The following is a 15,305-nucleotide window of genomic DNA, read 5'->3' on the forward strand; positions in this document are numbered from 1 at the left end:
GAATTTATGAAGCATTTTTATCATCACAAATCAAAAATGTCAAATTTTTTCTGATGTGTGCTTTTTTCGTTTAGAACCACCATCTTTCATTCAGAAACCTGATGCCATGGATGTTTTAACTGGAGCCAACGTAACTTTCACAAGCATCATAAAAGGAACACCTCCTTTCAATGTCAGCTGGTTCAAGGGTAGCAGTGAATTAGTATCAGGGGACAGATGTAATGTGTCTTTTGAGGATGCAGTTGCAGAATTGGAGCTGTTTGATGTGGATACATCGCAAAGTGGAGAATATACCTGCATAGTTAGTAATGAAGTGGGTAAAGCGTCTTGTACAGCACGTCTCCATGTGAAAGGTTTGTTTGACTGCTATTCCTCATTTTTACAATTAACATACATGAAGCAATAGATGCATCGGTATCCATGTGGATGTGTGTTTGATTTCATATTTTCAATGTGTTTCTAGCCCCGGCTAAATTTATGAAGAGGCTCAATGATTACAGCATAGAGAAAGGAAAACCCCTGATCCTAGAGGGCACATACACTGGGACTCCTCCCATTTCAGTCACATGGAAGAAAAATGGTGTAAACATAACTCCTTCTCAGAGGTGTAATGTAACCACAACTGACAAATCTTCAATCCTGGAAATTCCAAGTACTGCGGTAGAGGATGCAGGACAATACAACTGCTACATAGAAAATGCTTCCGGAAAAGATTCCTGTTCAGCACAGATACTGATATTAGGTTTGTTACGACTGTACATTCCTATCTTTATACACAAATAGTCATTGTGGCCTGTCCCCTTCATGACTAATGATCTCTCTTTCCTGCAGAACCACCATATTTTGTCAAGCAGTTGGAGCCTGTTAAGGTGACTGTTGGAGATTCTGCCTCTTTACAATGCCAGCTTGCTGGGACCCCTGAAATTGGGGTATCATGGTATAAAGGAGATACAAAATTGAGACCCACTACCACCTACAAAATGCATTTTAGGAACAATGTGGCTACACTGGTTTTCAACCAGGTTAATAGTAATGACAGCGGAGAATATATCTGCAGAGCTGAAAACAGTGTGGGAGAAGTTTCTTCATCAACTTTCCTTACTGTTCAAGGTGATTGCAATATTTCAAAAGTGAATGAATTTGTATTTCTGTTGAACAAGATTTAAAATTTCTGCCGAGGGCCTTCTTCTTAGGAAAGTCTTTCCAAACGCAAGATTTTCTGCTTAAGTAATTCCATCTCCGATTAGTGGCTTAGCTTTTTCTCTTGCCTTTACAGAGAGAGAGAGATAAGATGACTAAATCAATCAGTTGGAAGGATCATGCAATTCTTTGTCTCTATAATTAAATCTTCAAGAAAAACGAGTGACCATATTTTTAAAATTCCACCCCATGAACGTCTCACTCAAATTGCTAGAAGGCAGTTTAAAAAGTAGGGGAATCTGCTGCATACCAGGAGGTGTACCTTCAGCTCATCAGTTTCTCTATTGGCTTTATATCTTTGCACCTACTGTGCACTAGGTTGGCCTCAGAGTGCAACATTGGCTCCAAAAGTTTACATGTTTTTCTTTCTGCCCAAGTTAATTCAAAAGGTGTCAATACCTCCTGATATTTTTATAGAAATACCATTACCTATATAACAATAATTTTGAGAAGACTATTCAGTAAATGTAAAATGTTTCCACAGAAACATTTTAATTAATTTAATTTTGTTCTCATTAATTTAATTCTGTTTCTACAGAGCAAAAACTTCCACCATCATTTTCTCGACAGTTGAGAGATATTCAAGAAACCGTTGGACTGCCAGTTATTTTTGAATGTGCCATAAATGGGTCAGAACCTATCTCAGTCTCTTGGTTTAAAGATGGCAAGCCACTGAAAGATGGCCCAAATGTACAAACATCGTTTTTAGATAATGTCGCCACTCTCAATATTTTTAAAACCAATCAGAGCCTGGCAGGCCAGTATTCTTGCACAGCTACAAATCCAGTAGGGTCTGCTTCTTCTAGTGCCAGACTCATTCTCACAGGTTTGTGGATTCTTAAACTTCTTTCTGCTTCTGTAATTACATTTTTTTATGGTGAAATATGAAATTAGGGAGAAAACATCATGATTTCTGTAAACTGGGGTGGTCCAGTTAAGGTGTCTGAAACCTTGTCTTCTTGCTTTCCTTTCAGAGGGGAAGAACCCACCCTTCTTTGACATCCATGTTACCCCTGTGGATGCCGTGGTGGGAGAAAGTGCGGACTTTGAGTGCCACGTTACGGGGACACAACCAATAAAGGTCACCTGGGCCAAAGACAAGCGAGAGATACGAAGTGGCGGCAACTACCAGATTAGTTATCTGGAAAACACTGCCCATCTGACAATTCTAAAAGTAGACAAAGGAGATTCTGGGCAATATACCTGCTCTGCTGTGAATGAAGTGGGAAAGGACTCCTGCACAGCTCAACTTAATATAAAAGGTATCATTTATTTTGCATGTGGTCCAACAAAATGTAGTCATCGTATATTCTGTACTAAGGCTGTAGTTCTTATTAGGACAGATGAAATTTAGGACAGCATTTTTAAACAAATGGCATACAAATGTAAGGGGAAATAAGTTTCTCTAGAGAACACATGATCTTTTTAAATTTGTATTTCTCTAAAATTTTATATGTAACTCTAAGACTATCACCCTCTTCTATTATTATTATTTTTTTTACAACTATCTGGTTCTGTAAATAGTCTAATTTATTCTTATCATCCAATCCATAAATAAGAGAGCAGTTTTGAATAAGGTTTGAAAGGACGCTGAAATGTTTAGGAACATACACTGATACTGATATGCTGTATTTAGTTGGTCAGCATTGACTTTTTTTAATGAAACGTATTGAGGTGACAATGTGTAGTAAAATTACATAGGTTTCAAGTGTACATTTCTATAATATATCATCTATATTATAACATTTTGTGTTCACCACCCAGAGTCAGTTCTCCTTCTATCACCATATGTTTGATCCCCTTTTCCCTCTTCCATACCCCATAAAAGCATTGACTTTTAACAACAAGAAAAAGACCTCTCTTTCTTGAAAAACCTCATATTAATAACCTGCTTCTGGATTCCACTTTATATATCTTTGTAATTCTTACAGAGCGACTAATCCCACCAAGTTTCACTAAAAAACCCTCAGAGACAGTAGAAGAAACAGAAGGGAATTCTTTCAAACTTGAGGGCCGTGTTGCTGGTTCCCAGCCTATAACCGTTTCTTGGTACAAGAATAACATAGAGATACATCCAACTTCTAACTGTGAAATCACATTCAAGAACAACGCCCTGCTGCTTCAAGTCAAGAAGGCAGGCACAGGCGATGCTGGTTTATACACCTGCAAATTGTTGAACGATGCAGGCTCTGCTCTGTGTACCTCTTCAGTTGTCATCAAAGGTGAGTTATCTTCACAGCCCCCAGGCTGTTGTGCTTTTCTTCACTGCCTATGAGATAACCTTGTGCATTTCTTCTGACATGTGTGTTTCTTCATCAACTCTGTTGACCAAGTAAATTATAAATGTATGTTATCTAACTGGATTGACATAATTCTATATATGTTTAGTTAAAATATGTATTATTTGTAATTTAATTACATGGCCCAGCAAAGTAGGTGTCCAATGATAGACGGAGCGAAAATCTTATCTGGTAAATCATATCCCCAAATTCTCTCAGGCAGTTAGAAGTCTAAGTTTACTTTGAAATTCATGTGTAACACATAAATTTTTATGAAGTACATATATCTTGATATATTCTTAGATTTTCATCATTGAATATTGCATTAGCTGTGTTTATTTTATGTTATATCACATTCTGGAACATTTCCTTTTCTAAGTATATTTCTAAATGATTATTGTTTGACATGTATTGCCAAAGCTTTTAGTCTGTAAATGAATATTAATCTCAGATAACAGAATAAATTTGCTAAAAAAGAGAAAAAGATGCACAGAAAAATGTTGCATATCATTATGGAAGATGTATTTAAAAACATAGTCATAGCTTGAGGCGAAGGAATAGACTATATTTTTTAAGGGCATCTTCTCTGTCTGATCCTCTGACCATAATGGCTTCATCCAGATAATTATGATGCAGATTGGTCAAAATCATTTTACAAACTTACTCCCTAAAGCAGCTTGAACTTTATTACTCATGCTGATAAATATAGTTGATCATTTCAGGGTGCACAGATAATAGGTTAATATCACTAAGAGGCTAATATCATTGAGTTGTCTTAAAATTCACATTTCATCACTCAGTTGGACTTAAGGACATTTCGTTTTAAAACATGATTAGTAAAATGAAAAACATGTGCTTGGCAGTGGCTTATATTCATGATTTACATTCCTGATGCTTTTGCCATTGAGTAGATAAAACTTTCTATAGACTCCTGAGGCTGTTTATCTGTAGAGTTTAAAAAAAAAAAAGGAGACTTCAGAAATTTTAATCTTCACGATCATAAATATTGCCTTGTTCTTCTTACACACAGGTCTCAGAACTGCTAAATAAAATCATTACATAACACTGAGCTGTGCATGGCCTTCCTATCATGTTACTTGTGTCTTCTTCATTGGTTTGCATTTGCAATTGCATTCTGAGCTTCTCAGCTGCATTCTGAGCTTCAATTCCTAATTCCTTTGGGAAAGGATTGGTAGCTGCATTTAATAGTTAAAGATGAACATCAGAGAAAGATGTGGGCTCACGGATTACTCAAATGTTGGCTTTCTTCCCCAGAGGGCAGTGAGAATTGCTGCTCTTGAGGAGCAGAACTCCCCAATAAACCCTTAGATTTCAGAGTTCAGCAAAAATGCAGCTGTACCCAGGTTTGAAAGAATCAATGGTGTGCACAGGAGTTATAGTAACTACCAGTGCAATGTTTGCAGTGCTTAATGAGCACACAGATGCTTGGGTGATACGGGCAGCAAGGCATCTGTTCTTTGTTTGTTTTTAAACATTTATCTTTTCTTAAAATCCAACAAATGTAACTATTGACTTCAGAGAGGCATCAACCAGGCACTGTGATTCAGTTCTGCTATAGCAACTAGTGTTACTGGTTAGAGGCAAAACTTGTTTTCTTTTCTGGCATTTAATACTTATTTGTTTTTATGTTCCTTTTGATTTTATGTTTAAAAATGCCTTTTAAATTCCAGAACCTAAGAAGCCACCTGTGTTTGATCAGCACCTTACTCCAGTAACAGTAAGTGAAGGAGAATTCGTGCAGCTCAGCGCCCACGTCCAGGGTTCGGAGCCAATCAGGATCCAGTGGTTGAAAACTGGCAGGGAAATAAAGCCATCAGACAGATGTATCTTCAGCTTTGCTAACGGAACTGCTGTGCTGGAACTCAAGGACGTGACTAAAGCAGATTCGGGGGATTATGTGTGCAAAGCTTCAAATGTGGCTGGAAGTGACACTTCCAAATCAAAAGTGACCGTTAAAGGTACACACACCTCAAAAGCATTATTCAGATTAAGCCCATGACAGCTCACATTTATTCATTTATTGCAATTTAAATAAGAATGGAATTAGTTTTAGGAACATCAGTTATTGCTCATTTGCAATTGATAACCTCCTTATTATAACTGAAGTATTAGATAATTCAACGGAAATAATTTCCATACAAATTTTCTGAAATTACCCCAAGTTTACCCTTATAGTTCTTGAACCTTTTTCACCGTATACAAGAAGTTGTAATTAAGGTTTGTGAGGTTCCAATCATTTGTGAGGTTCCAAATGATGCTGTAGTAATATGACATAAGGTAACCTGATGTCATGGCCCTGGTGGACATCTGTATAATAAAGCCAAGTCTAGAAATATAAGATTTGATACCCTGTTTCCCTGAAAATAAGACCTAGCTGGACAATCAGCTCTAATGCGTCTTTTGGAGCAAAAATTAATATAAGACCTGGTGTTATATTGTATTGTATTATATTATATTGTATTGTATTGCATTGTATTGTATTGTATTGTATTGTATTATGTAAGACCCGGTCTTATATTATAGTAAAATAAGACCGGATCTTACACTAATTTTTGCTCCAAAAGATGCATTAGAGCTGATTGTCCGGCTACATCTTATTTTCAGGTAAGCACAGTATTACTAATATGATTCTAGTGCAGCGTACATGTGATACCTACAACTAGTTATAAATGTGTATGGGGAAACTGCTTTATCTCCTGTAATCCACTCTCATATACAGTTAGTCCCAGAATGTATGATATTTGTGCCTATGCCAAACTCCTGAAACTTATTTTACAAAGAGAATTATTTATTACAGTCTTAAGGTAATTATGACAATAAAACATGTGAATGTGTTTTTTAGACAAACCAGCTGCCGTCCCAGCACCTAAGAAAGCAGCCATAGATGGGAAACTCTTCTTCGTATCAGAACCTCAGAGTATCAAGGTAGTAGAAAGTAAGTACTCCATGAAAAATATACCTTCATCTATCTTGTACATTTTGCTACTGATTTAATTTTGGAAGAACAGATTTTAGAAAATTAAGTTTCTTATTTATTTGTTTTCATTATTCCTTAGAAACCACTGCAATATTCATTGCAAAAGTTGGCGGTGATCCAATCCCTAATGTTAAATGGACGAAAGGGAAATGGAGACAACTGAACCAAGGAGGTCGCATTTTTATCCACCAGACAGGCGACGAAGCAAAACTGGAGATTAGAGACACCACAAAAACCGATTCTGGATTATACCGATGTGTTGCATTTAATAAACATGGTGAAATTGAAAGTAATGTTAACCTACAGGTGGATGAAAGGAAGAAACAAGAGAAAATTGAAGGCGATCTTAGAGCAATGCTGAAAAAGTAAGTTCAATTAAAAAAACCACAATTTTCCACTCACAAAAGAGATCTCTTGTCAAGAGGCATGAACCATCTCCTCCAAGATTCAGATTGTGAAAGAACATAAGCACACAGACATTTTAATAGAAACAGTTAAACAAATACACAATATTTGGATGGAAGTTAGTGGCTCATTAAGATCAATTTCTGAATAATCATGAGAAAGTTTTGAGAATGAGGTGAATTTTTATTAAAATTTTAAACAAAGGAAATGGCCTGTATAGAAAACTCTGGGTATCTAGGTATAAGATTTTTGTTACTGTGTATTATTTCTCATGCTCTGAATCATTTTCTAGATTAACTATTTTAACCATTTTTCATAATTACCAATAATTTCAACACCATTTATGTTACAACATAATTATTGGATTATTAAATTAATCAAGATTTAATTTCCACACATCTTTCCCATATATGTATTTATCCCTTATTAAAATGTTTTCTATTGCTGTTATTATTTTTCCTTGTAATTCTTTCATTAGGCTCTTTAGCTGCAAAGTTTACATAAATGTTTCTGCTATCTTTTCTCAAACTATCAAATTTCTGTACTTAATAACAATGGTCCAATCTTAATCCACTCCATCTCCAAACCCACACTTTTTGTATTGTTTCACAGTTAGCATGGTAAAGTTAATATTTCTTGACTAAAGGACACAGAGCTATTCCTTTGTGAGGAAAAAAAATGTAATGACATTTATAATCTTTGAATGATGATAGATAATTCAAAATAAGTAGAAGATAGGTGATTTATGTTTATTTCTTATTTCATTTAGAACTCCAGCCTTAAAGAGAGGCTCTGGGGAAGAAGAAGAAATTGATATACTAGAACTTCTGAAAAATGTTGATCCTAAAGAATATGAAAAATATGCCCGCATGTACGGAATCACCGACTTCCGTGGTCTTCTTCAAGCATTTGAACTGCTAAAGCAAAGTCAAGAAGAAGAGACACATAGATTGGTATGATCTTTTATATCTAGCATCATCTTTAAAAATTCCCATTTGAAACATCTAACATATGCCCTTTGAATTTACAGAACCCTATAGTTGTATGAGATTATTTAATATAACCTAAGCAGCATCAAAAATGGAAGCTGAATATAATCATGCATCCTCTAATTCAAATTTTATTTCATATGTAATGATCATCCTTTTATTTTCTCCTCAGGAAATTGAAGAAATAGAGAAGTCAGAGAAGGAAGAAAAGGAATTTGAAGAACTTGTATCATTTATTCAACAAAGGCTGTCACAGACAGAGGTAAAATAAAATATGCTGATAATCAAGTGAACAAATTATTATTGGGAGTTATAACGGAAGGAGTGACTAATGCATTTTAATTCTTTATTCTCATAGCCTGTCACTCTGATCAAGGATATTGAAAATCAGACCGTTTTGAAAGATAATGATGCTGTGTTTGAAATTGACATTAAGATTAATTATCCAGAAATCAAGCTTTCATGGTACAAAGGGACTATAAAATTGGAACCCAGTGATAAATTTGAAATAAGCATTGATGGCGATCGACATACACTCAGAGTCAAAAATTGTCAACTTAAAGATCAGGGAAATTACAGATTGGTGTGTGGCCCACACATTGCTAGTGCTAAATTAACTGTAATCGGTAAGTGAAGAGTTTGATATTAAAAAGAAAAAAAAAAAACCTTGTGACATTAACTTACTGTTAAGCATACCTGCATGTGATGTTGAACAAAATGTGTATTGTGTCATTCCAACAGAGCCTGCTTGGGAAAGGCATCTACAGGACGTTACTTTGAAAGAAGGCCAGACTTGCACCATGACATGCCAGTTTTCTGTGCCCAATGTAAAATCTGAATGGTTCAGAAATGGCAGAATCCTTAAACCCCAAGGTAGACATAAAACGGAAGTGGAACACAAAGTCCATAAACTGACCATTGCAGATGTTCGAGCAGAAGACCAAGGACAATACACTTGCAAATACGAAGACCTTGAGACTTCAGCAGAGCTCCGGATTGAAGGTGGGTAAAAGACTGTGGCTGGAATTCTTACAGCATAGATCAGGGCAAAGGGTGTGAAGGACCCCTGCAACTCTGCCATCAAACATACCACAGAGTTCTTGTGTGTTGTCCCTTCCCAACGTATAGTCATAGCATTTGCTCACATCTTAAAATTCATACAAAATCAAAAGGGAAATGTTCACATAAATGCCTATTATTTTGCACAGTTCTTTCTGACCAGAAGCAGATTTCAATCTAACTAAGACATGACTTTCTAACAATTATTTCTGTTAAATTTCCATATTCTTCTAAAGTCAATAATTCTTTACAATTCTACTAAATTCCACAATTCTCATATCTATGATTCTGATTCCTAGAAAGAAATCTTGGAAAGAACTAGGTATCACGGTTATATATCTAGAAGATCTTAGCTAGGAGTTGATATTTTGTATAGGAATTAATTTGACTCTATCTGTATGAAACTTTATAAATAAAATTAACAATATATGCGATGTGTGATTAGCAGCTAGTTTTCAAAAATAATTATTTTATATAAACATCCTATTACAACCCTCTGAATCTCTGAAACAAAGTGAAATGTTAAGACTTAGGAGCAAAAATATTGATTTCCTAATTCTTTGATTGCTTGAACTATCTGAAGTCACCCTTGGACTGTATTAAGCAACATTTAGGCTATAATAATAGTATCTACTTCCAGTTTTCAGTGCCCATTTGTAGTTGTTGAAATATAACTATATGACTTCTTATGTATAAAAGCATTTCAACTTCTCTGATTAACTTTACAATGGATACCAATGCCTAGTTATATTTTAAAGTTCGAAATTTTTAAACAGTTTTCAATTTGAAGGATCCAGTTGAAAGCACTTATCATTTTTTAAATAATGCATATTTTCAAATGATCCTTCCAAAAAATAAAAGCTCACCAGTGTACAGATGACATCTAAGTGTTCAGGATACTATCATACGTTGAATTCTGCACTTCCTGATAAATGTTTGCAGGAGCACCTCCCCTCCAGCCCCATTCTCCGACTAAACACCCCTATCATATACATTGGGTAAACTCCTTCGTGAATGCCCACACGTGCTTACAAAGCAGGTTTCAGAACTCTTGGAAATGAATCTTCTGAAATGTAGAAGTGCAGATTTCCTATTGAGTTAGAAATAACTGCACGGGAAAAGTTATACATGTCAAATAATAAATAATTCTAGGTCCTGAATATCAAAATTATTTTACAGAGGAAAGAAAGAATTTCAAAGGGGAATAAATTATAGAGTAAAATTAAGTTTATGTTCCCTTTATTTTGAACCTCCCATTTCACTAACATTTTCAAAGTTTAATTTGACTTATGGGTTAGAAACACGGTGACTATTGCCTTCATGTAATTTTAAGGACTTTCAGGGACTTCTTTATGCTTTTCTACATTGATCCTATAGGAATACATTTAAGTATTGGGACAATTTTTTGTTACTGGTGCAAAGAAGTGCATTTTCTTCTTGTTTTATATTTTCAGCATTTTTCTGCTATTTTCCAATTGGATAAAAAGATGGAGACTAAATATCTGAGGGGAAAGTACAGTGAAATTCTTTCCTGTATAGTTTAACTTTGAATTCTCTTTGTACTTAAACAGCTGAACCAATTCAGTTTACCAAGCGCATACAGAACATTGTGGTGAGCGAGCATCAGTCTGCCACCTTCGAGTGCGAAGTGTCCTTTGATGATGCCATTGTAACATGGTACAAAGGACCAACAGAACTGACTGAGAGCCAGAAATACAACTTTAGGAATGACGGTCGCTGCCATTATATGACCATTCACAACGTGACCCCAGATGACGAAGGTAATTTAGTTAACAGTGTCTGTTTCATATATTTCTATCCTAGTAATTCTAAATAGAATACTTTTTAAGGAAAGAGACATATACACAAATACATATTATATTCAAATAGGGAAGTGTTATTTACAAACATAACAGAAAACAAATGTTGGATGATTATTTTCCTTAGGTGTCTATTCAGTAATTGCTCGACTGGAGCCAAGAGGTGAAGCAAGAAGCACAGCAGAGCTGTACTTAACAACCAAAGGTCAGAAAACACCATATTAAAACCACACTGCAGCCTGAAACAAAATAGCCTGCCAAGACAATCCTAAATTCAAAAATGTTATTTTTTTTTCCTTTGCAGAAATCAAATTTGAGATGAAGCCTCCTGGTAAGTTAAAAAAAAAAAAATCAATCCTTGCTTACAATACATTCAGTGCAATTTTGTAGATAGAAGCCAAACTAAAATGTCTAAAAATATTATCTCAACTTTTCAGTAAAATTATTCTCAGGAATAATATAATAATACACATGTTAGGCTTTGTGAGTGTGGGGAATTAGAGATAATAAGGTCTCATGCAACTGCTATCTGAAATCATTCCAAATGGTGTGGCCGTAGAACAAAAATTTTCACAGGGATTAAATTGACCTGTGTGATTGCATGTGAAACTTGCCTATGTGCTTTGTGTCTATATGTTAAATTCTGCTCTTGGAAATACCTGCCAATCAAGCACATCTTAGTTGTCTAATACATACCTGTTTTCAGTCCCTCTATGCTTATCATTAAATGCCCCTTTTCAGATATTCCTGACTCCAGAGTTCCAATCCCTACCATGCCTATCAGGGCAGTACCGCCAGAAGGTAAGATCCAGCATCAAAACACCTGGGCTTGGAACAACAGTAATCTATCACTAGGAAATTCTCCATGCCGAACTATAGCAGAGAGCCAGAACAGATCCTTTCGTGTTGTATTCTTCACTGTGTAGTTAAAAATCAAAGCAAAAGAGTAGTGACAATTATAAATATGTGCTATTTTTATTTTCTCTGATTGATGATTGGTACTATAACACCTTTGAAATACTGAAAGAAATTCATGAGACTTTTTGTTAGCTTCACACAAAATGGGAAACCAAACCGCGTAACTGATGATGGCATCTGGTTTTGTTTGTTTGTTTGTTTGTTTTTTCAGAAATCCCTCCTAAGGTTGTTCCTCCTATCCCTGTGTTGCTCCCATCACCTGAAGAAAAGAAACCACCAGCAAAACGTATTGAAGGTATTGTATGGTATATACCTAAACGTCAAAATACAGAATTTACCTGTTGCAGACCTGGAAATGTTGTTTAATGCAACACGTTGGCCCTCTAGTGGTCAACAGGTTGAATTGTCTTTCAAAATGTAAATTATGTGCTCTTAAGTATTAACTAGGTAATGGTGTATAAAACATGTGCCTAAAGTCTGAAAATCATCAGAAAGACCAAATACGATGCTTAACATTAAAATATTTTATTTTAATAGAATAACTTAAACATTAATGGCAAGTTTATTTCATGTATTATGTTTTTCTACTGCATATAACAATAAAATAGTACAATCGATTTCTAGTGAAACCTATGGAAATAAACCATATTAGTTTAGTCGAGTTGCAAATTATAGTTTGTGTTGTTCTCTCAATTACAATGTTAAATACTCTTTAAATTTACTATTTTGCTACAAACATGATTTAAAATATCATTGGTACATTTGATTTTTTTTTTTTTAATTAAGGAATGAGCTCACCAATAAGGAGCTTTTGAGTGTGTCAGGGACCTGCCCCACTCAAATATTTCAATAGGTAAATTGTCATAGTAGTGTCCCAAAACTGCTGGACTAAATCAGTCAACAGACTGCTTGGGGCTTTCTAGAGTTCTGGGGAGTTCAGAATTGCTGTCAGAGTTCTCCCAGCATCATCAGGAAAAATTCTACATGTCAAAGTCCCATGTTCCCATAGCCAAGCCACTACTGCTAGAGTAGTTTTCAGGGTCTAATGTGCTAGTCCCGTAATATTTACTACAATTGGTGTCAAAAGCTTGAGCTATTTTTCAGCCAGCCTCAGGAGAAATTCAGTTTAAAAAAAAAATACTTTGTTTTGTGAATAATACAATCTCAATAACAAAAAAAAGCATTTTTGTAATTTATGTGAACATAGCTAAATATATTTCATCTACTTCTGATAGCAGAGAGGAACAAAAATAAAAAATAATAAATAAGATTTCCACTTATGTTTATTGTCACAAATAATCACTTAGCTGAATGAAGGATGTATTCTCTGCATCTTACTGTCAAATGGCTATGTTTGAGTACCCACTGGGAAATTGAGACATTAAGTCATATTTTAAAAATTGAAAACAGTGTTACTTATTCATGAATACTAGCAGCCATAATCAAGTTATGATTAGGGCCATGATCAAGCTATAAAATAATATCAGTAACAACAAAGGAAAACTTCCACAATATTTTACAAATAGAACTTTAGTTTTACTAATTCACATATTATTATTATTCTTCCTGACAAATTTACAGTGTTCTTACCTAAGTGAAACAAAAATGAAAATGTGTATTTTTTCTATTTATGATATCATTTAGGTTCTTTCTCAATGTTTTGGAAAATTTTAACTCTAAGCAGACATAAAATCAGTGAAGATGTAAGATCACCCTACATAGTCTATCTCCCTCCAAATTTTATTTTTTTGCATTCTAGTCCGAGATCTTTCTGAAACAGGTGTCTTGCAATAATGTGCAGTCTATCGTTACCATCAAAACATGTGAAAATGTATCTCAAGAAACCTCCTAGTTTCCTAAAAACATTTTGGTTATTTACGTCTGACATCATATTTTTTAGTGACCAAAAAAGCTGTGAAGAAAGATACCAAAAAGGTTGTCACAAAGCCCAAAGAAGAGGCACCACCACCTAAAGGTATTATAATTAATGAATCAAAACTCGGCCTTTCTGCTTTTCTTTTGGTTAAAAATTTTAAATCCCAAGTACTGGAAGGTGCAGGAGGATAAGAGTTTGAGTTCACAACGTGGTACCTATTCCTCACTTACCCTCGCTCTGTTCCTTGACTCAGTGCTCACTTTCTCTTTCTCTGCCCTGTGCTCCAGTACCTGTGCTTGTCCATGGCACCCAATGGCAACACCAGATAATTCTTGTTATGTCTGGATGGTGATTTAAAGAAGGCACTACCCTCCAGTCCAATAGATGGTCCTGATCACGTCACACCAATAAAAAGGCTGATGCTCCATTCAGGTGGCTGCTGCAGCCCACCTCAGCATCCTTCTTGGCTCCCCTGAATAAATGGCAGTGTGTGCAGGGCAAAAAAAAAGCAACTCGAAGGAAGATCACTTTCATTACTTGAATTTTTATTATATCTTGGACTATTTTTAGGAAGAAGATAGGGAAACTAAATTTAAGCAAATAGGCAAATTTATTTACCCATGTGGGTAAGTTTATTTACCCGTCTGACTAAGATTAAGTACAGCAAACTCCTAAAAGAAGGAGAATCCAGGAGCACGGGTCACCATTCATGAGACTTGCTTCTGAGTGATCATTTGTGAAATGTTATGGAATAAAATGAAGCTCAAAAAGCGTGGATAGTTCCTAAATTTACAGTTAGTCATTGAAAAAAATAAACATGCCTTATTTTTTAGCATTAGACATACTGAGTCTTCTCATTTTGTGTTAAATTATTTTAAATCAACCTAAGCTAGAATAAAACTTCAGATTTCCTGCATTTTCATTAATTGCATAACATTTCTGATGAGCTAAATTTGGAAATTATGAAAGCATTTGGTATATTACTAACAGTTACAGGTTTGAAAAATGCATAATCTAAAAATTCACATGTATTTTATATTTTTAAAGTCCCAGAGGTTGTCAAGAAGCCCCCACCTCCTACTGCCTTAATTCCAGCAAAAGGTAAATAAAAGCAAATTATTAAATATTTTTATTCTATTTACTTCTGAGATTTGCATCTCTGCTATGTATTCTTATTTTTACATATGAGGCTTCCAGCTTCTTGTAAAGTTGTAGAGTCTCCTCCAATGTATTAGCACTAGCATTAGAAATGATGCCTACTACATACTGCACCAGTCCCAGCAAAGGAAACCCAGGAAGATGTTTATGCAGCCTGAGTGAAATGGACGCAGGAAAATAAGTGGTGAGGGCTAAAGATGGGAGGGCTAAAGAGGATCGTACATTACCTATAGGATCCTGAAGATTTGTTAGCTACAATGGAAACAAGAATCAATTGTAGCTAACAAATCTTCAGGATCCTATACGTAATGTTAGCCTTAAAGATTTTTTAAAAATTGTATAAAAGCAATTAATTGATTTGGTTATATAATTTTAAATATTATCTTTATTAAACTGGCTAAAGAGTCATATTTGATCGTCAAAATGTAGCTTTAAAATGAGAAATGTTTTTGAAAGAATAGTTAGAAATTTAAGTGGAAGTTAACTGCAGCAATGTTAAATATAAATTCCATAAAATGATTAAATATTAAAATATTTCATGGGAACAAACTAAGAGTTTTGCAAACTGGAGCCCCCATAAACAATGGAACACATGTCATTTGC

The 15,305-nt window shown here is 35.0% G+C and overlaps 1 protein-coding gene across 1 annotated transcript in view; it reads left to right on the top strand.

Annotated features, from left to right (window-relative positions):
* TTN (titin) overlaps positions 1–15,305 on the top strand; it is a 271,719-nt gene that overhangs the window by 96,560 nt on the left and 159,854 nt on the right. Inside the window, exons 91-110 of the mRNA XM_033112268.1 lie at positions 75–353; positions 464–742; positions 832–1,110; positions 1,739–2,026; positions 2,175–2,462; positions 3,132–3,422; positions 5,171–5,458; positions 6,343–6,435; positions 6,557–6,842; positions 7,652–7,835; positions 8,044–8,133; positions 8,230–8,497; positions 8,613–8,873; positions 10,502–10,711; positions 10,878–10,955; positions 11,055–11,081; positions 11,492–11,551; positions 11,880–11,963; positions 13,569–13,643; positions 14,592–14,645. Of these exons, the coding sequence (XP_032968159.1) occupies positions 75–353; positions 464–742; positions 832–1,110; positions 1,739–2,026; positions 2,175–2,462; positions 3,132–3,422; positions 5,171–5,458; positions 6,343–6,435; positions 6,557–6,842; positions 7,652–7,835; positions 8,044–8,133; positions 8,230–8,497; positions 8,613–8,873; positions 10,502–10,711; positions 10,878–10,955; positions 11,055–11,081; positions 11,492–11,551; positions 11,880–11,963; positions 13,569–13,643; positions 14,592–14,645 (3,762 nt within the window). The remainder of the gene's footprint in view (positions 1–74; positions 354–463; positions 743–831; positions 1,111–1,738; positions 2,027–2,174; positions 2,463–3,131; positions 3,423–5,170; positions 5,459–6,342; positions 6,436–6,556; positions 6,843–7,651; positions 7,836–8,043; positions 8,134–8,229; positions 8,498–8,612; positions 8,874–10,501; positions 10,712–10,877; positions 10,956–11,054; positions 11,082–11,491; positions 11,552–11,879; positions 11,964–13,568; positions 13,644–14,591; positions 14,646–15,305) is intronic.

This window comes from Rhinolophus ferrumequinum, chromosome 8, assembly GCF_004115265.2.
Source record: "Rhinolophus ferrumequinum isolate MPI-CBG mRhiFer1 chromosome 8, mRhiFer1_v1.p, whole genome shotgun sequence".
In the NCBI taxonomy this organism is placed as follows: Eukaryota; Metazoa; Chordata; class Mammalia; order Chiroptera; family Rhinolophidae; genus Rhinolophus; species Rhinolophus ferrumequinum.